At 34.4% G+C, this 20,610-nt stretch overlaps 2 protein-coding genes across 2 annotated transcripts in view; both read right to left on the bottom strand.

Annotated features, from left to right (window-relative positions):
* The window catches only part of LOC109837291 (sulfite oxidase), a 21,026-nt gene extending 8,860 nt beyond the window's left edge, over positions 1–12,166 (bottom strand). The window contains exons 1-11 of the mRNA XM_020405472.1: positions 12,008–12,166; positions 10,375–10,490; positions 10,226–10,288; positions 10,106–10,142; positions 9,857–9,938; positions 7,672–7,790; positions 7,441–7,536; positions 4,460–4,570; positions 4,275–4,376; positions 868–915; positions 570–785 (exon numbers count right to left, since the gene is read on the bottom strand). Coding sequence (XP_020261061.1) covers positions 570–785; positions 868–915; positions 4,275–4,376; positions 4,460–4,570; positions 7,441–7,536; positions 7,672–7,790; positions 9,857–9,938; positions 10,106–10,142; positions 10,226–10,288; positions 10,375–10,490; positions 12,008–12,082 — 1,065 coding nt within the window. The 5' untranslated portion in view covers positions 12,083–12,166. The remainder of the gene's footprint in view (positions 1–569; positions 786–867; positions 916–4,274; positions 4,377–4,459; positions 4,571–7,440; positions 7,537–7,671; positions 7,791–9,856; positions 9,939–10,105; positions 10,143–10,225; positions 10,289–10,374; positions 10,491–12,007) is intronic.
* The window catches only part of LOC109838569, a gene marked incomplete at its 5' end in the record, with an annotated part of 7,581 nt that continues 3,073 nt past the window's right edge, over positions 16,103–20,610 (bottom strand). Inside the window, 3 exons of the mRNA XM_020407006.1 lie at positions 16,103–16,467; positions 18,212–18,318; positions 20,035–20,114. Coding sequence (XP_020262595.1) covers positions 16,432–16,467; positions 18,212–18,318; positions 20,035–20,114 — 223 coding nt within the window. The remainder of the gene's footprint in view (positions 16,468–18,211; positions 18,319–20,034; positions 20,115–20,610) is intronic.

The following is a 20,610-nucleotide window of genomic DNA, read 5'->3' as shown; positions in this document are numbered from 1 at the left end:
TCAGTTCTCAAACTAAGTTTCTCGAGAAGTTTGTTGTCAGCCATTCTAAGATTCCTAAGATGTCTGACAAGGAAATTTTCACAAACCTTAGTTTGAGAACACACACGCATGGATGCCCATGCACACGCACGTGCGTACAATGATCAAAAGATTTCCAGTTCAGACACTTCAGGCCACTAAGACAGTTCATAATCTTGTCACGTTATTTTTAGTGATACTGATAGTTAGATTGTTTTTGATTGATGCCCCTCTTCAGAAGAGGTTAATTGACAATGGGTTTCTGAGTTTATTAGAAGCATACCCCACATAAAATATTCTGTTGACATCGCAAATGAAGGACCAATGCACAAAATGTAAAATATCCTATCTTAATTATAATCTTAATTATATGTGCATCGAAAGAGAAGGATAATTCTGATCCCATGTTCAGTAGTGATGAATTCAACTCTTTAACCTCATATACGAGGATAGATATTAGTGATACCATGACAAGCGTTAGCTATAGTTATTGAAATATAAATTAACAGAGAAAAATCAAGCTCAAAGGTGAAGTGAAAAGTAAGGCAAACCGCTTTAGCAATTATCTCAGCATTTTCTGGTACATCAACCACAGCTTTAAAGAGGACCCAAGCCCACTTATCGCTATTTATGCCATCAGATGCATACGGCACACTGCTCTTTTGATATCTATCTGCTTCCACCCAAGTCTTGCCCCCATCAACAGATATATCCACCCTCTCAATACCTCGCCCACCACCAGAGAGGGCATAGCCACTGACAGTAACCTGAAATGCAACAATATATATAATAAGGTCGCATCTAATTTAGCATTCAAACAAAATGGGTTCTGGTAAAAGTTTTTCAAACCTTTCCTTGATCAACAACACTCTCATCCTCCAAGGAACAAATAGCACACTAAAACACCACAAAAACTATGTCATTAACTGAAGATTTCGTCAATTCAAAAAATAAAGAGTTTATTACATGTCAATAAATGATAGCAAAGTAAACATTTATACCCTTGTCTACTTAGTTTTTTGAAGAATTTTATGTAGATCAAGTAATGTCATGTGGGGTTTAAAACCCTTAAATTTCGAACAGAAACATTGACATCTATGCAACATCTGATGACCGTGAATTAGCCAACCTTGCTGTTCTACACAAACTTTAAGCTTCAATAATGTCCTGTTATCCACAAAAAAAGAATTTTAACACAATAAATATCTAATGCCTCAAACAATGTCGCATGGTCTAACTTCAGTAATTAACCTGAGCACTTCAGTAATTAACCTGAGCAATTACAACGAGGGGGATAACTTAAAAGTCATATAGAACAATGTATCTATTATTTCATCCTATTTGATTTAATTTCCTTTTCATTGCAGATGAATCCATTAATGCAATCAACATGGTTGAGAAGAAAATTAGTGCCTCAGTGATTTTAGGACAATTTGAGGGCCAAAGTCAAATTGGGTTGAAGACTCCTCATCGAAAGGAATAACTAGTTAGGATTGGTAAATTTGGTTTTTTATCATTGATTAGATTTATTATTTGAAATAGAGTTTAATTGCATTTAAATTTAGCAAGTTATGATTAATTGGAATGCATATGTATTAGGATTGGAAGTCCATTTCTATTTGGAATTTTATTAGAGATAGGATTCTAAACCCTAGATATATTGATTATGCTTTCACGGTATTTAGATTATGAAGAATTTATGAAAATCAGAGTTGAAGAAAACCTTGTCTGATTTTTCTAAAGCGTGAAGCCACTATTTCTTGCTGTGAAGCCAAAAGGGTTAAGCATCTGTGTGTGAAACCGGCTCAACTAATTGTTAGACGCTGTGAGTAAATCCGGTTTAACCTATTATCTTTTATCTGTCTTTATTTACTTTTTACCTTACAATAAGAAATATAAAAAGGAGAAAAGTTACAGTTCACAGGTGCTGTTCATTCTGAAAATTTCGACAAAATTTTCAGATTATTTTCAATTTAAAGTCTGTCTCTTCCGTTCTGCATCAGTAAGCCTCGTTCTCTTCATCTGTTTTGCGTTCGCGCACGCAGCTGCACTTCTTTTATAAGCATCAAAGATGTGGAACTTCCAGTCACGCTCTAAACTGAAATTTGTAATCTCTTGAACGTGATCTTCCGCCTTTAAGCATCTAAACATCAATAATTTCCTGCACGTCTTACCCTAACATCAAGGTGGCCAGTGTCCACAAATATGTAAAGTTGCTAAATAGTGTAAAACTTGATTTCATGGCCACTTTTATGCATGGATAAAATACTTTTATTTGTTCTTGCTAAATAGTGTAAAGTCATGGTCATACTCAAGTGCATGGATCTCTAATTTGAACATGTTGCAATTTTCGTACTCACACCCTATGATGCTCTCGGAAGAAGTCCAGCTCAACCACAAACTAAGCAGTAAGCAAAGCCACCAATACTGACAATAAAATCCTTATCATGAGAAGTTAGTTTAACCAAAGGACAAATTTTTAAAAAAGACCCTTTTTTAATATTAATAAACAAAATCGACCGTTTATAATTTTATTCAGCAAAATCGACCGCACGGGACTACTAATCCCGTGCAGTTCTCCAAAAACCCCAAAAATCAATGATTTCCTCTCTCTCCCCCTCTCAGTCCCTCTCCCTCTCCTCCCTCCTCCGCCCTCTCCCCCTCTCGGTCCCCAAAAAACAACGAGTCCGTCGAGGCCGAGCCAGGGGCGGGGGCCGGATGACTAGCCGGTGGAGAGGTCCTAGTCGAAGCGGACGTACCTGACAGCGGAGAAGGCGAAGGAGAGGCCCTAGGAGAGCTGGATGCCGTGGACGACGGGGAGGGGGATGAAATTTTGCAAATGACTCTTGCCTTCCCAAAGGCTATGAGATGGTGGAAGAAAGGGTTGCAGCCAAACATGAAGGAGATCGAATCAGCTCAAGATCTCGTCGATTCTTTACAGACCGCAGGCGACAAGCTCGTGGTTGTAGATTTCTTCTCTCTTGGATGCGGAGGATGCAAAGCCCTTCACCCAAAGGTATAATCTCTGTACAAAACTCATCAATCCCTTTTCAATTGCTGATAATATCATTCTCCCTCCTATAATGTTTGTGAATTTATGTATTTATTGTTTGTTTTTTGGGGGGGCAGATTTGTCAGTTTGCTGAGATGAACCCAGATGTCATGTTCCTCCAAGTAAATTATGAGGAGAGGGAGATATTTGATTCGATGAGCGGTGTGGCTTTTGAGGGGAGCGAAGGGAAGGGTGTGTTTTTGGGAGAGGGCGGAGGAGGGAGGGAGAGGGACTGACAGGGGGAGAGAGAGGAAATCGTTGATTTTTGGGGTTTTTGGAGAACTGCACGGGACTAGCAGTCCCGTGCGGTCGATTTTGCTGAATAAAATTGTAAGCGGTCGATTTTGCTTATTAATATTAAAAAAGGGTCTTTTTTAAAAATTTGTCCTTAACCAAATTACTTTTCAACAATTGAAACGTAAATGGATAGTCTATACACTCTGATGATAATATTATGTATTGAAGTTCCATTGTGTAGAATAACGAATATATTATGTATTCTTGCAGAATTAAGGTCCAACATCAGGGTAGTTTGATGACTATAATGTATGATCAAGACAGTGGCGGGCTGATGGCAGCAGCTGCTGAGAGAGGAAGATGAACGAAAATTAGGTTCAGGGTTTTATTTTTCATTTTTTTTTGGAATCTCTCCTCTGACTTCACACTAATTGCAACTGTAACTTGGTCTCAGATCGGGAAATGACTTTACACCAATTGAGGTCTCACACCTTCAAAAACTAGAATTTCATATCCAAATTATATGACAATTCAAACAAATTATATTTCTTCGGTAAATATCTTCATAACTTTACTGGAGAAAAACTGGTATGTGATAAACATCTGTATTAAAGAGCTATAGATTGTGAGAATATCAAAGAATATCAAACAATTGCATAAACACAAGCATTATATGTCCTGAAGTTTACTCTCAAGAGAATGCTCTCCAACAAACACAGTAATAATTTGATGGTTAACCAGAAACATCGTCTTTGATTATTGCAGAGATTCAGAGAAGAGCTTGGGCATGATTATTATAAGATAATACATTGGTTAGATCATTTGAACATCTTTATTACTTATTTGTTTCTTTTAGTTTTTCAAGTTTGTGCGAGTGTTTTGCTTAAATCTGAACCTTCTCTTCCTGTAAATGAATTACACCACTGATGAGAAAGCACAATGTCACCTGATATGATATAATTCATACCTGCACTGGAAAATCCATCTGTGCCTTCCTACTTGACCAATTGATATTGTCCCAATTAACTGAGGGTGGAAACATCTTGTAGTCCTTTTGCATAAAAAAGCCCTGTTAAAAAAGAAGAAAGTTAGACAATAAATTTCAAAAAGTATGGCAGAAAAGTGAAAATAAAATCTCAAGAATTTCAACACCTGACATTCTTCTTTGATTACAGAAATGCTATCCAGCCACTTAACAGATCGGGCACCAATAACACCAGGAACAATCACACGTAATGGATATCCATGGTCACGGTTGATGATCTACCATGTGACCAAGACAACAAACATAAGAGGATAAACAAGATCTGTCATGTAATGCTCAATAATAAAAGATAAACCATGACAATAACATATACTGAGGAAAAGTTGAGATTCAGTGGACAAAACCATTGTTGCATAGCCCAAAAACCTCAATATACAATAAAAGAAAGGCAACAAAAAGTCGAACTATAATTGCAAAACAGTGTATAAACTTATTTAGCTATATGTTCTGACCTCTGAACCATAAAAAAAAAACCAAGGTAGAAAAAAGGCATGGACAGAAAAAGAGCAAGAGAAGAAAGATATAATCCCAACCCAAAAAGGATTGTGAAATTCTACAAGAAATATTCTGAAAGGAGTTATTATACAAGAAATATAGATGATTCTAGAATTAATCAATTTAGAAAAGGAAAAAAAAAAGATGATGCGTGGGATACAGGATAGGTAACACGGTCTTAATTAGACAAATCTCGGATGAATGACCATAAGATGGGAACTGAGGCCTTGTGCAGATAGCAAAATAGCATTCTTCCCATGAAGGTTGAGTTTTGTATTTGGTTAAGACTATGCATTTCTGTTTGAGTTCTATAACGTGAGTATAAACAAGCTTCTAGCATATTGTCATTTGTCATAATTGTGTCCAGTAAGAAAAATGTGATGTACTCACCAGGAATCAACCTTCCAAAAATTTAATGAGAAGGTGTTTAGTACCACTCGGACTACATAAAGCTTAGAAATCACATGAAAACATAAAAACTTCCATTTGACATAAATAAACCACTGTCTTAGCTAATATAACAATCTAACATGAAAAAGACAGCTCAAGTTGTCACTTGCTAGTACATGGACGTGGATCCAAAAGAACAATGTTGAGAGATTCCAGTTCTAAGAGCAAGAAGCAAATGTGGATTAATCCATAGATGCATAATAACTAACGAACGTTTGAACAGTACCATAATCAAAAAAATCATTATGTAACTTAACAAAATTAAATTTCTGATCTAAACAACCCATACAATAATGAACTATATACTTTCAGGTTATGTTTTTAGTTCAGAAGGTAGATGCCTTTGCTGTATATTAATGCTCTCAAAAGAATAAAAAATCTCAGGGGTAAAACTAATCAACATATGCCATTAGTTACCTAATTTCTAGGTGAAATAGTCTAACCGTTAAAAACGGATATTTAAATCATAAACTACAAAATTAATTTAAACCAAGCATACAATTCATAAGTTTCAAATTATTAGATAACGTCATAGTAAAGAACAAAGAAAATTTCTTGGACAATATCTTTTCGGATTACGTATAAAGGATCACTGAAAAACGATGGGGATCAAACTCTTTAAAGAACAATGGAATAGATGCTTAGGCCCTCTAAGACCCTGGAAAATCTCAAACGCAGGAAAGAAAGCCATTCTATCTACTCTCCTATTTACTTCTTTTGCATCCCCCAAAGTCGTTAGTCGGTCATTGTACCTCCATTCTGGAAAGTGACATCTAGAGCCTTAGGTCCTAAAAGCCAAAGATTCTGTAACCCCTGAAACGCTTTGCTTCACAGGAAAGAGAATCATATTAACTACTATACTTTTAATTGTTTTCAATCATCAATATCTGTTCATTGATGTAAAAGTGTAATTTACAATTGAGAATGGGGCTATTCTGTTTACAAATAAGAATACAGGTGTTAATTTAGGATGTATGATCAATAGGCCCCATTATGCAGTCACCTGTCTGGACTCTTTTCATCTCCCAAAAAGCTGTCTATAGTGCTTGTCATCTTTATTGTAGGGATTACCTTTTCCTAGACAAATAATGAACCAACCTTGTCGGTACCATGATTTCTGTGACGGACTTTCAAAATTGCATACCCCAAAAAACAATAAAATTATCTTCATACACACGCCTTTCACACCATTTACATTGTTTGAGAAAAACAAAGGATAAATATCAAAACTAATAATAATGACAATAAGATGAATAATTCTGACCTCTACAAGTGCTTGGTACTTGGCTACTTGCATAAGGCAAGAAAAAGGAAAGACTAGGTAACATGGCACTCGGACAATAGGACAAGAAAATGAAATCAACACAAGAGGGAATAAAAGTATGATGAGAGAAAGAATTGATGACTCTTTTGATCATAAGAAAAAAAAGAGGAGGGGAGCCGCGCGGTCTTGCTCATTAAAAAAAACACGTCACACACACAAAAGTAGTGCAAAATAAGTGCCTGCCTAGCCTAGGAAACCCCCCACATCAATGAGGGTTGTAACCAACTAAGCTGATGCCCTTTCTCTGCACATAGAACATCTAACAGTTCCCTGGACCCTTATTTCCTTTTGTTTAGCACCATTTTGTAGGAAAACCATATATCTAAATGTAAATAAAAAAAGTTTGCACATTTTTTTTGTATCGCTTGGTTTCTTCAAGCGTGAAGTCAAATATACATATAACCTTCAGCTATTGGGGGTAGGGTAACCCAATGCAAAAGGCTTCCACCATTGTGGGCTCTAGGGAGGTAGGGAGGGTCAGATGTATGCAGCCTTACCGCCGCATGCGAAGAGGCTCTTTCCAGAAACCTTCAGCTATTGCATAGATAAAAATATAGCTCAAACATGCATTAGAAGAGGGAAATGGAACTCACTGAGAAAATATGTATTCCATACGAGCATGACAATTCTTATAAGAATGAAGCAACATTGTCCAGTTCAAATGATTGAGGAACCAAGGCATGCCGAAAAGGTGAGCTAACATCAAGTAACAATGCAAGTATGGCATTCACAACATAAATTGTGCTTATGTGCAGGTTAGAAGAAACTACATTTTATTCTGAGCACATAGGCAGAAACAAAAAGAAAATGCATTTTTACCTCTCCATTCATTTCATATGCAAGTAGGACATCAGCATCAGGATTTGTAGCCTGCCTTAATGGAATTGATGCCTTATAAGGGCCACCTTTTTCCTCCTAATGTTTTTCAAATCCCGCAAAGAAAATTAGAAAACAACGTTACTCATGGTCTTCATAGGCTCTAGGAAGAATAATGGAATCACCTTGCCTGACATGGAATAAGCTTTCACAACAGTATAGACCAGTACTCACCTTACACTTGTCAACACTAACAAATTCAACATGCTTCCCTCCCAATGATGAGACTGAAGTAAGCTTAGATATCCCAACAATCTCAAGTACATCTGATAATTTCGCTCCTCCCCAAGTTGCTGAAAGAAGCCAATCAGGAAATTATAGCTAAAGCACAGCCATTGAAACTACAGGATAAAGTTGTGCCTGGGGATAGCCAGCCTCATAAATCTTGTGTCTATGCCTTATTAAAAGAACATATATTTCACAAATTATAGCACAACTGCAAGCTTAAATATGAGAAAGCAACTGATTAAAGTAAAATATTATCTGTTTGAGTCAAACTTCTCTTTTTCCTTTTTCCCATGTCAGGTGGGGATACTTTCAGTTAATATGTAAATATAAAAAGAGATAAGGATAGGAATAGGTCTAGAGCTTTGATCCTCTCTTCACATTTCCTTAATTCTTCAGTCTTTTTCCATCAATATCTTCACCAGCAGAGCCATCTTGCCTTTAGCTAGAACTTAGGGTGAAATGTGTGGATAATGACAATAGTGATCCTAGACACGAGGTGGCAAAGCGGACTTTGCATGGGTAGCAATGTAGAAAATTCATACATTACATTAACAGTAATCACAAATGAATTTCTCAAGAGACCAGTATATCTATTCTAGAATGCAACAAGAAGGTGACTAGGTGAGCTATCTGGGCTGTGGAATCATCAATTTTGAACAGGTCAGAGTGCGGGACAGTCATTTTTGACTATCTGCTCTATAGGGCACGAGAATTATGTGCCAGATAGTTCATACAGAAAACTTCTTTTTCATCTGCTTGATTTGGCTGAGGTTTGGGGTTTTGGGGTGTTAAGGAAGCGAAGGGGAAAGGGGTTAATTCTAACTTCTCTGTTTACTCTCTTCTTTTTGGGCTTGTCAGATGCGATGAAGGTCTTTCTTTTGGGGCAGTTTTCAGCCCTTTAGGTCTCATTTAATTCACTACCAAAGAAGTAGTTTTTAAGTAAGGTTTTTGCTCATTTTGATGACTGGAAATTTGCTAGTTGTTAAGCTGTAGGGTTTTTGCCGATAGTGGTATCAAATTCCAATTTGTTACCAAGTGTAGGTTTTTTATACTATCTCTGGATGAATTTCACCCTAAGCAATTTGTTGCTTTGTTGAAGATTTTGAAGACCAATATTTTAAGCCTCTCATCCTCTTCTTCCTGTTATCTCACTCAATTTCTCAATTATCCAAGAACAAAAGCAAAAAAATGACCCCAACTAACCAAATCAAATCATCTAAAGTTCTTCCTGTAAATAGTAATTGATTTGGTTTCTACTCTCCAATAAAACTAAACCGAACCAACCAAATCTTCACCTCCATACATGATACTTTTTGCTTTTTTTCACTTCAGAAGTACTTCTTCATTTCCAATAGCACTCATTACTTCTAAAGACCATACTTCCCATTGTCAAGCCTAAAATAGTCACTTATAGACACTCTTTGTTGCGTTGGTCATTAGTTTTAACCATATATCAGATCTTCTTATCAGTTTTTTGAAGTGACATTCAAATGTTCTAGTTTATGTTACTGACTTAAAGCCTTCGGAATCTAAAGCTTCCCCGCAGCTTTCTAGTTAAGAGGGATGTCTTAATATTCTTAAATCATAACTGTTGCAGTTAAAGAACCAGAAGAAACCAAACCAAAACATTTTTTTTAGTTCCTTCTTAAGAGATATTTAATGGAAAACTTTGAAAATTTTAATAATATAAGCTCAATCCAATAACTAACAGTTATCATGCTTAAGGAACAAGCAAAATGAGCAAGAGAAGGAATCCTACAGTCATAACATCTATAATATTTGTGGAGTAGACAATAACATGCGAGATCCACATTAAAAAAACAAGTATCTACGCATAAATGAAAACATATAAGTAACATTTTTCTAGAGGTTGTTGCCTTGTAACCTAGATAACTAGATTTCAAGATTAACATGCTGTCATTAAACATTTTCCATACAAATACTTTCTCTAGGAGAATCCACCAAACTTGCAAAGAATTATTAAATGTTTTCAACTTCTCGAAGTTAGGAGTTGCAGAAGCTCAAAATAGGTTGCAATAATGCAAGCATCTTTTGAAATGTGTATCAGAATATAAATAACGTGCACTAAATTATGACGCATACTAGACAAAATTTGTAATTAGATACTTACCATTTCCAAGAGCAGCAACATCCCAACCGACACCTTTAACTGTCCGTGCTTTGCTCATTGCTGTCCTTCTATTACCTGCACACTGAATTGCTTGCAAGTTTCGTACCAATAAACTATTCTCATCATAATCCACTCAATAAGAATCAATCAGAGATCAAGGCTAATGAAAACTCAAGCACATTCATTAAAAAAACTTGAATACATGACAAATAGATACTGAAAAAGAAAGTCTAACGTATGCAATCTTACCTGTAAAGTTGCAGCCACGGTATATTTGGGGAGTTTCCTGCAATCGATATAATAAGTCAGTTCCATGTTTGTGCTAGAGGAGTATGTAGGATATAGCATGTCAACGGTTTATAGGTTTACCTAATTTCACTCATAGACAGTTGCACTGGCTTCTCCACCAAACCCTCAATCGTGACACGATACCTGCTCCGCCAAAAAAAAAGTTCCAATTACAGAAGTTCCCATGAATTTGAAAGCAAATTTAACTACGGAAATGGAAGAATAATGACCTCTCAATATCATCAACAACTGGAATTGGCCCATGATTTCTCTTGTAAAAGAAATCCACAGGTGTAATATACGAGGCAACCAAAGCTGAACGATGAGGTTCTGCATTGAATGGTTGCTACACAAGTAAATAGTCAGACGACCCATGATTTCAAGTATAAATGTTATGCAAAGGATAAGGTAAAATATGAATAATGAAAAATCAGTTATATTATATTCAGAAATGAAATGGGGGACAAACATCTGAAGATAATTACATCACTACAAGTACAGTTATTCTTCTATTCAAGCTGGAGAAGGGCTGGAGAAGAAAGAAAAGACATAATTAATAATACAGAAATTCCACGTTGTAGAATAATTATTGCACTGAAACTGACGAAAAAAGGGTCACATACCCTTAAATAAAAAAGTCAGTATATACTTTGGATGTCACTCATCAATAGTGCAACAATAACCACAAAGATTACACGACTCGGAAAAAGAAATACTGTACCACTACTATCATGCCTCTCCGAAGCAGACAGATAAGACAGGGTTTGAAGCAAAATACTGATTGAAGTCTTCATAAACAGCGCATAGAAATGTCTGCTGTCTTATTTGGTTATGGAGCTAAGTTTTCTTGACTGTAGTAATTCACTTTTAAGTCCAGAATACCATACTGATGTTTTATTTAGCTATGAACCATAGTCTAGTAAAGTGCAGGTATCTAGTCTTAAAAGTTTGGGCCTAACACAGTTTATTCATTTAGAATGAATTTCTCTTAACTCCAGAAAATGTAATTAAAAAAAAAGAGAGTGCTTTTATTTTATGTTTCTCATTAGAAAATGTAATGAAAAAAGAGATTTAGCTTCAAGTGTCGTGGTGCAGTTGCACCCCTACAAATTTGGAAATTGCATACAAGTCCTTGTGATATTTACAATATGCTCTCTATAAATTGTAAAAATTTGCACCCCAATCTATCTAAAAACACTAAATAAGTGAGTAGCAAATTGAATTAGCCCATCAAAAGTGTACCGAGTGCATTGCCATTAGATACTATAGTTTTATAATATTATATTTTTATTTTTCAGAAATAGATACTCGTTCTCCGGCCCCCAAGAAAAATTTTCTGAATCTGCCATTGTTTACATCCCAATCCTAGTTTTCTATATAGGTCCATTTCCTAGACAAACAGGTCATAAACTACAGTTTGAATCGACTTGCAAAAAAAAAAAACTTCAAAGGACTTGGCCATGAAACTCTAAAACGAGACCAAGTATTTAACTATCTTAATTGATGATGCAAATTCATACAATTTTGCAGGACCAAGATCATTCGGTGATAAAGGGGCTTGCTTTCTTTTTCCAGAGAATTAAATGAATATACTATTCAAATGCAAGTTATAGAGCAAAGTTTTTGGCTAAAAAGTTCAAAATTAAATAATAATAGGATTATGAAAGGTCGAATAAAAGGAATCTTTCGTCCAAATCGAATTTCCCTTTATATTTGCACTCCAATTACTTCTAAAATTGATATGAAATTGCAATTTTGCAGAAAAGAGTTCATAATATTATAATCAAAGAACTACCCAGTTCAAAGGAATTACACAACATGAGTAGGAAATAATCGAAACAAAATATAAAATTGGAGCAATACCTTGGAATTAATTATGAGAGCGGGGTGGCGAGCTGGTTCTTGCGAGTAATCGGAGGGACCTCTCAACCCTGGCATTTTTATTTTCTTTTTATTTTCTCTCTTTTTTTTAAAAGAATTAATCAAGAAACGAGGAGAAGTTCATCGATTGCTTTAATTTTTGGGTCCAAGCCTTGATTTTATCGTGGATAGCTGAGGGCCGTGGTGCAGCACGTGCTTTTCACGTGATATTCTCCTCTTTTCAATATGAATTTTAGTTTATGCTTTTAAATAGGCTAAATTATCAGATTGGTATCTTTTTAAAGTATTTTTTGAAGCTCTATCGAAATTTTGGTTTTTTTTAGCCAGATGTGTAATTAGACCCACAACTTATCGGTCGACGGAAAAAAACCATGAAGCCTGTTTTCCCTAGTAGATTTTGACCTCACAAGCAATGAAGCCTCTTTTCCCTAGCAGATTTTGACCTTTGAAGCTTTATCTATACTATATTTTGAGGTAATATCATGCCCTCTACATTTCGTCCCAAAATTTATTTTCACGTACTAGAGCATAGTTATTATATTTATATGTCAAATAATTTCCAGACACTTTCCTCGTGAATAAAAAGCACTAATGACTAATAGTATCATGTGAGATTTTTAAATCTTTTTTTAATAGTCGGCAAAGTTTTGAATCTTAATTGTATATTTTGCTTAGAAAGAAATCGAAACATTGCTGAAACTAGAAAAAATTGCCAAAGTAGTAAGAGAGGTGTACGAAAATACCAATATGATAATTCAACACAAGATTTTTCACCGTTGAATATAAGAGTGCAATAATTTTTTTCCCCCTTTAGAAATTGATATTCAATGTACTCCTTTTGTAAAGTTGTTACAATATTTAAATAAAGGAGAGATTTTAAAAAAGGTTGGTTTTAAAAGTTATTAGCAAAATCGTCTTTTGTGAATTAATTAACAAAATCAACATCTTTTCTGGCCATGCCATTGCGGCTGGCCAAAAAGAGGTCAGATTTGTAAAATATAATATTTAAAATACACATGACTAATAGTCTCGTGTATTTAGCAGTCACTAATCGTCGGTTAGTAGTCTCGTGTATATTAAAAGAATAATATTAGCTCTTAATTAACGATATCTAAATACACTGGACTACTAGTCTCTTGTGTTTTGAAGATTATATTTTGTGAAATCGACCTTTTTTTCGCTAGCTGCGATGACGTGACAGAAAAGAACTTCTGATAATTAATTCACAAAAGGGTCCATTTTACTTTTTTTATTAAAAACGGTCTCTTTTAAAAAAAATCTCCCTAAATAAATAATCCTAGGAGATTTTATGAGATAGACATTTACTAAGTTAATTTATCTCGAAACGTTAATCGTCTCACAACTAAATTAATTTATCTCCAAACATCGAATCATCTCATGATTGTTTGAACTAACCCAAAAAAAAATGTGAATAAACTATGGAGGATCATCACGACTTTTAATTTTATTTTCAATGTCATCTTACTTTAGGGCTTGTTCGTGAAGATGAAAATGAGAATTGTTTGAGCTTTGCTACAGGGACCCAAAATATAGGACCAATAGAGGGGACAAGTGAGGTGTCTCCCTCCTATTAGATAATAAGTTGGCCATCATTAATGATGGTCAACTCATTATCCAATAGGAGGGAGACACCTCACTTATCCCCTCTATTAATCACATATTTTGGGTCTTTGAGGAATTTTTCGAATTGTTTATGCGGTAGTAGCTTTATAAAGAGACAAAGTGACTAGTGTGGGTCTCAGTGGATGTTCACTAAACGATGTGCTTATTTGTCATCATGTAGCCCTAAAAACGATGTGCTTATTTGTCTTCCAATAGCCTACGCATAGAAACCGTGGGCGCTGAAACAAGATGCTCCACCTAATTTTGTGATTTTTATTAGGAAACCACCCTGAATTAGGGGGGTTTGCTGATCAAATCTCAAAGTTAAGGAGGGTTTTCTAATAAAACATTAAAAGTAAAGGTTTTTCTTATTATTTTCGAAGTTATGGAGGGTTTGTTGATAATCGCCCACAGTTAAGAGGGTGAGGGGGGTTTCCGATATTTAGCCCCTATCGTCATCTCCGAGAAACCACGGGCAATTGGTCTCAAATCTGTACTATTAACTCAATATCTTGGTGCCAAATATTAAACATTTTAAAAAGAAATTGGGTAACTTATAAAAAATATCCTCGGTGATAAGAACGATGAGAAACCCCTCTAAATTTTTAAACCTGGCATTTCCTCTTTTCATTCTCTCGTTTTCCAATATTTAATCTAATAGTCATCAATTTCTAACATAATAATTGTGTATGTATATATGTATATATACGGAAGTAAATATTATTATTTATCAAATGATCTTACTGGTTTCATTCAATACAATTTTATTGAAATTTAAACAAAAAAGGTAGACGTTACGTAGTTTTGAAACCTCAAGTGAGTTCTATCAATCACAGAAAGCATAGAGGGGCTTTTCAATTTAACCAAATGCATGTTTAAAAAAAATATTTTTGATTTAAATATAAGAACTGATCAACTTCCTATTTACTAATTAAAACTGACCAACTTTCAGCCATGTTTGCATCTTGATCGAAAGTACGCTAGTTGTTAATTAAGAGTTTTAATAATCTAGGGATGCCAAACAAACACGGATCATTAAGTTGTTGTCTACTAATGGGTTTCTTGGTGTATAAATTTTGTGAAATATGAAAAAAGCTTTTTATGATCACTGACATCATTTTTTGATTCAAAGAAGTTATTGTCATGAATAAAAGAATTGATATTTGAATGAGAAGCAAGTCGCTTTCTAGTATTAACTTTGTTCGTAGTATATTTTAATGCGATATGAGAGCTGCTTGGAATTGGAAAGCTTAAAAGTGCGAAAATAGAAAGACACATTAGAAAGTGATAATTTCCAACCATCTAGAAGAAGAAAAAAGAAAGAAAAAAAAAACACTTTTAACTTTGCATTCCACGACTCCTTTACATTTCCTCTCTCTCAAATGCTTGTAACTAACCCAAGGTTGATAATCCCCGATGTTTATAATTAGAAAGTTAATTATCTCGGATTGCCAAGTCAAGAGTATTAAAAAAAGGGAAAATTTGCAAAATAGACCGTTTTTGCTAATTATTTAGCAAAATAGATCTTTTTTTGACCAACATGCCAAAAAGAGGTCTATTTTACAAAAGAGCTCAGAAAACATACGGGACTAGTAGTCCCGTATGTTTTAATCACGGATTAGTAAAATTTTCTACTCAAGTGATAATTTCCAACCATCTAGAAGAAGAAAAAAGAAAGAAAAAAAAAACACTTTTAACTTTGCATTCCACGACTCCTTTACATTTCCTCTCTCTCAAATGCTTGTAACTAACCCAAGGTTGATAATCCCCGATGTTTATAATTAGAAAGTTAATTATCTCGGATTGCCAAGTCAAGAGTATTAAAAAAAGGGAAAATTTGCAAAATAGACCGTTTTTGCTAATTATTTAGCAAAATAGATCTTTTTTTGACCAACATGCCAAAAAGAGGTCTATTTTACAAAAGAGCTCAGAAAACATACGGGACTAGTAGTCCCGTATGTTTTAATCACGGATTAGTAAAATTTTCTACTCAGAAAACATACGGGACTACTAGTCTCGTATGTTTTCTGAGTCACTAATCCGTGATTAGTTAGCTCTAAACATACGGGGCTAGTAGTCCCGTATGTTTTCTGAGCATTGTTTTTCAAAATCGAACTCTTTTTTTCAAAAGAGGTCTATTTTGCTAATTATTTTACAAAGTGGTCTATTTCGCTATATATTTCATAAAAATGGCCTATTTTACAAATTTTCCCTAAAAAAATCGAAACTTTAAAAAACAACACTTCTGACTAGCAACGTTAATGCAATAATACTTATCATCTACCATGGATAAATTTTAACCCGATTGTTTAGAAATAATTTTTGAATATATATATTTTTTTTTAAAACACCCTAATCATGATAATATTAATAGATGTACAGACTGTTTGACATTCATTGAGATTACGCATGATATCTAGGGATAGCATACACCTAAAGAGAATGACAAGTATGTAGCGTCCCCAGAGCTTAAATTTGGTGACAAAGGAACTTCTTTGTTTTCAGCGATCAAAAAGATCAATGTCTGCAAAAAGGTTTGATTCTAAGGTGACAGGAGTTTGACACAAACTTAAGTTACACATGATAACAACCGATAACATACACCTAAAAACATCACAAGTATCTTGCAGCCCATGGAGCTTGAGCTTGGTAACAAAAGTAACTTCTCTGTTTTCGGTCTCTTACATTTAAGTTACAGTTGGAGCCCCCCCAACTTTGTATTCTGTTTTTGAAAGAGAGCTCCGACGTCCTCAAACATAAGCTTGATGGCTGATTATATCCGACTACGATGCATCTCTCAAACGCGAAATTAGTTCATCCTGTAATAGCGAAAAACAAACTGTCCATTTAACCTTTCTACGGAACAAATGCAACTAGAAGTGAGACAGCCGCATACAGTATTCCAGTTGAACTAAACCGAAAAATGAAACATCTGAATTGTCCTTTAAGTTTGCAAGATCGGTATCATAAGATAAACGGATCACTTCAGTGGAGTAAGGTTTATATTAGTTTCTAGGTTCCAAAGGAAACTGAAAGGGCCAACAAAACTACTTAACATAAAGAGCAATTATCTAATGATCCCTTTTAAACTAAATACAAAATATTCTACAAGAAGTTGCAAACATGCTAGAAAGTGATACATCATCATCATGGTTTTCTTTTCTTTTCTTTTTTTCATGCTAATTAAAAACATGACAGACGTATAGTTAAAAGTTAAGTAAACAAACACAAAGGTATAATCTAGGGCATGTTTAAATACACTTGATACTAAGATTCTGACCTAAGATTCCATTTTATCCCATGAATTTGAGAAATTCGATGACCTATGTTATTTGGATATCAATTTTTGACTAAAACCCAAAAAATTACAATCCAAAATTACTGTGTGGAGTGAAATTAACACCTCGTAGGGGAGTTAATCAGGCACCCGCAAAAAACCTGGGTTTTAATCCTAAGGAGTTTAGGCCAAAGGAATACTTGTGCAATACAAAGGATTCACGTTCCAAAGAAAATCCAAGGGATTTTCAACCCAACCGTCCAAGCAATTCTTAATACAGACCTCACAAAGATCCAAAATAAAAGAAAATTCAGAGTGCAACCCAGACTGATATCTAATTAACTTCTGCGATATTTCATCGGGTTTCACATAATTAGTTAAAAGGCTTGCGTTTGTTCGTGTAACAAATAAACATTATTAGCAACATGAAACCAAAAATAAACATATGGGATAGTGTTCTCATTTGTCTTTTGGGCTTCCGTCATGAATCAAAAACGAAGATAGTCTAACTAGCAAATTTTAACATTTATGCCTTTTAGTGCATAATTTATTAACCAAGAATATTTCAGAGAGTTCGTTCCTATGCTGCATGTTAGGGAAACACAATCAATAAGGTTTCTAAACAGCAATATGTCTAATAATGGGTGTAAAGAGAACTTTGTCCTTCATCTATATTTTTCTTGGCTGATATTCTGGGACAAGTTAAAAAGATTTGACAATTTTAAAATTTTAACATTAGGTAGACAATCAGCCTTATCGATTTGTCAATCTCCCTTGGAGCCTTCCAATTTTGCAGTTGCATTCCACAGCAGACCAAACAGTGATGGAAAATGACATTTTTTCCAGATAATTGGATATGATACTCGTGCAATATGATGGAAAAAGATTTGGATGGAAATAATGATGAAATAATAGAATAACAAAGAAGCAATAATAAATTCTCATTTTGGTGAAAGGCCTCTAGTCCTTGTAGGTGTAAAAAGGTTGCATAGCAGCAGCTAGCCTAAGATGTGTAAAGAGAACTTTGTCTCTCATATATATTTTACTTGGTTAATACTAAGGGAAATATTAAAAGGTCTATAATTTTGACATCAGCTAGACAGATTTGTAAATATCCACAGGAGCCTTCCAATTTTGGAGCTAACCCAATCTTTTTGGTAAAAGACAATTTTCAAATAATTAGTTATGGTAATGGTGATATGATTAGAAAAATTTTGAATGATGACGACGACAACGATGATGATGATGAAAAAACAGAATAGCAAAGAATATTAATAAATTCTCACCTTCTTTCCTTTTGGTGAAAGGCCTCTCTCCCTTAATTGTAACCGCAATCGCTCGACAGTCATAGACTGAAGTTTCTTCTCAGTGAATTCAGTCGCTGAGGATCCTTCTGAACAAGGATGAATCACCTCGTCAAAGCAGGTAATAAAAACAAAAGAGAACCAAAATACATTCATCACAAATTTTCTCCGTGGTCAGATTATCCTGCAACTAATAGGGGCTGCAATTTATTTTATCCTTTTCCTTTTAGGATGTGTAATTTCAGCTTCTCATGTAGGAAAAAATATATTTCTTAGGTCCCAAAAGCACACTGTTAAATATCATCTACATCAGCTCTCCAGGAGATAATACATCTATAATACACCTACAAACTAGAATCAAATACTTTAGGGCTTACCCTTCCCCATCCCCAACCCCCAGGCCAAACGTCCTTCCTACATGGGCCTTTTAGTCATACTCAAGAATTAGAGAAGTTCATGATATGTCTATAAATGCCCTTAAAAACCAAGCAACTATTCCTATCTTTTCCTTCTTACATAGCTCTTTCAGATATATCTAACATATGAAAAGTTATAGGTTAGAGATGAAAATTTTTTGTTTGTACATAAAGAAAATAAATAAATAAATAATACAGTGAAATACTTATCCAAAATTATCAATCTAATTCCTTTCAAATGTTAAGAAATATAGCCAGCCCTATACATATCCACTTATCAGCTAGTTCGAAATATTAAATTTTTTCCTTACCTTCTTTATAAAGAACATGTATTTCTACCCAACAACCAGAAAAGGCACGTCTCATAATGATTATATAGTCTTAAATAAATAATATAAGCTTTGAAAAATAAAATAGAGCCTCATCAATGAAAATGTATAATTGAGACGACCAAATTACAAGTGAAATATGTTAATAAAAAAATAGAATCAAGATTAAATTGGGATTCTGGGACAGGGAAGGCAATCAGGCATCAATTTAGAAACTTACAATATCCAAGAAAACTTAAATGGATGGCTAAAATAACGTAAAATAACTTTAATACACCACATTTCTCATGAATCTAAAAGTTTTAATTCAATGGAACCTCATAAATTTAACTAAAGTGTAGCTTGAAAGCGAAAAGACCAGACACTGAATCGATCTAAATCTAATTCCATTCAAATTTTAAACAATCAAATCAATCCTATTAATATCAAATAATCCATCTGATTGTCCAATTATATTAATGCACCGATTTAAATTATAGAGGGACTCTAAGTGTATGGAATGTATATAGAAATATTCTGAAGGCCTAAATACTTATAAGATTGGTTTGATTTTTTGTAGAAATATCCAAAAAAGAATCATATTGATCCTATTCATATTTAATAATAATAATTGTTAAGAATTATTTCATTTGCTCTAACAGGCCCTCTTCTATCAAAGCAATGAATCTTATCTGGGTTAATGGATATTAAATTAATACAACTAATAATAAGTATTAAAGTCTCTTCGCTACTTCTATGTTTATTCCAAATTTTCCTGTAATTTTCTATCATTCTCTTCCCCCTCACCTCCCAAATCGTGAATAATTCTTGATATAACCCGCACTAAAAAGCAGCAAATCACTAGCAGCAAGACTCTTGATGAGGATTATGAAGAGAAGGTTGAAAGGGTAAATGTTCATGAGAATGACATTATGACAGTCAGGTATAGGAATCCTATTGCTGATAAAAGAAAAGAGAGAGAAAACTGAAAATAATATGATACAACATATCAAAATAGATAGTTCAGATATCCAGTTAATTCACTCATTTCATTAGAAGGAACTGTATTTTAGTGGCATACCATGTCGAGCACCGCTAGAAGAACTGGCAGTGTTTGCTTTTTTAGCTGGTGTCCTTTCTTCCAATGCTCTTCCAGCAGATCTGGCAAAAGGAAAAGGCAAATGCAGAGTGATAAGACCTGATAAAATGTGATTAAAAGATCAAGCAGCTATCTCACAGAAGTACAAAGGTAGCATATATATTACTAGGTTTGCAAATATGACCTATAAGTTTGACTAATAATACTGCTACGAAGTTAAACCAATAGTACCAAAAACTATAAAGAAAGCAAACAATATATACAGCAGCAAATAATATATTAACTTTATGCATTGGAAAGTCGCCAAAAAGTCACTGGAAATATTAAAACATGCAGATATGCAGTGGACACTACTGGATATGTAACAGCTAGGTATTTGTTGATAAAGCATTCAGCATAGTCCTAAGATACTGACTTGATCAAATGGATAGCTGAGAATACATTGACTTTCAAAACAGTAAAAATAAGTAAATAAAAGGACAGAGAAGTAAGTTTTCTTGACTGAGAGAGATACACTAATTCAAACCAGACCTTATTTAAGGACTTTCTGCTTCTTAA

This window comes from Asparagus officinalis, chromosome 4 (assembly GCF_001876935.1).
Source record: "Asparagus officinalis chromosome 4, Aspof.V1, whole genome shotgun sequence".
NCBI lineage: Eukaryota > Viridiplantae > Streptophyta > Magnoliopsida > Asparagales > Asparagaceae > Asparagus > Asparagus officinalis.
The sequence above is the reverse complement of the archived record's forward strand: the minus strand, read 5'-3'. Positions and strand labels throughout refer to the sequence as shown.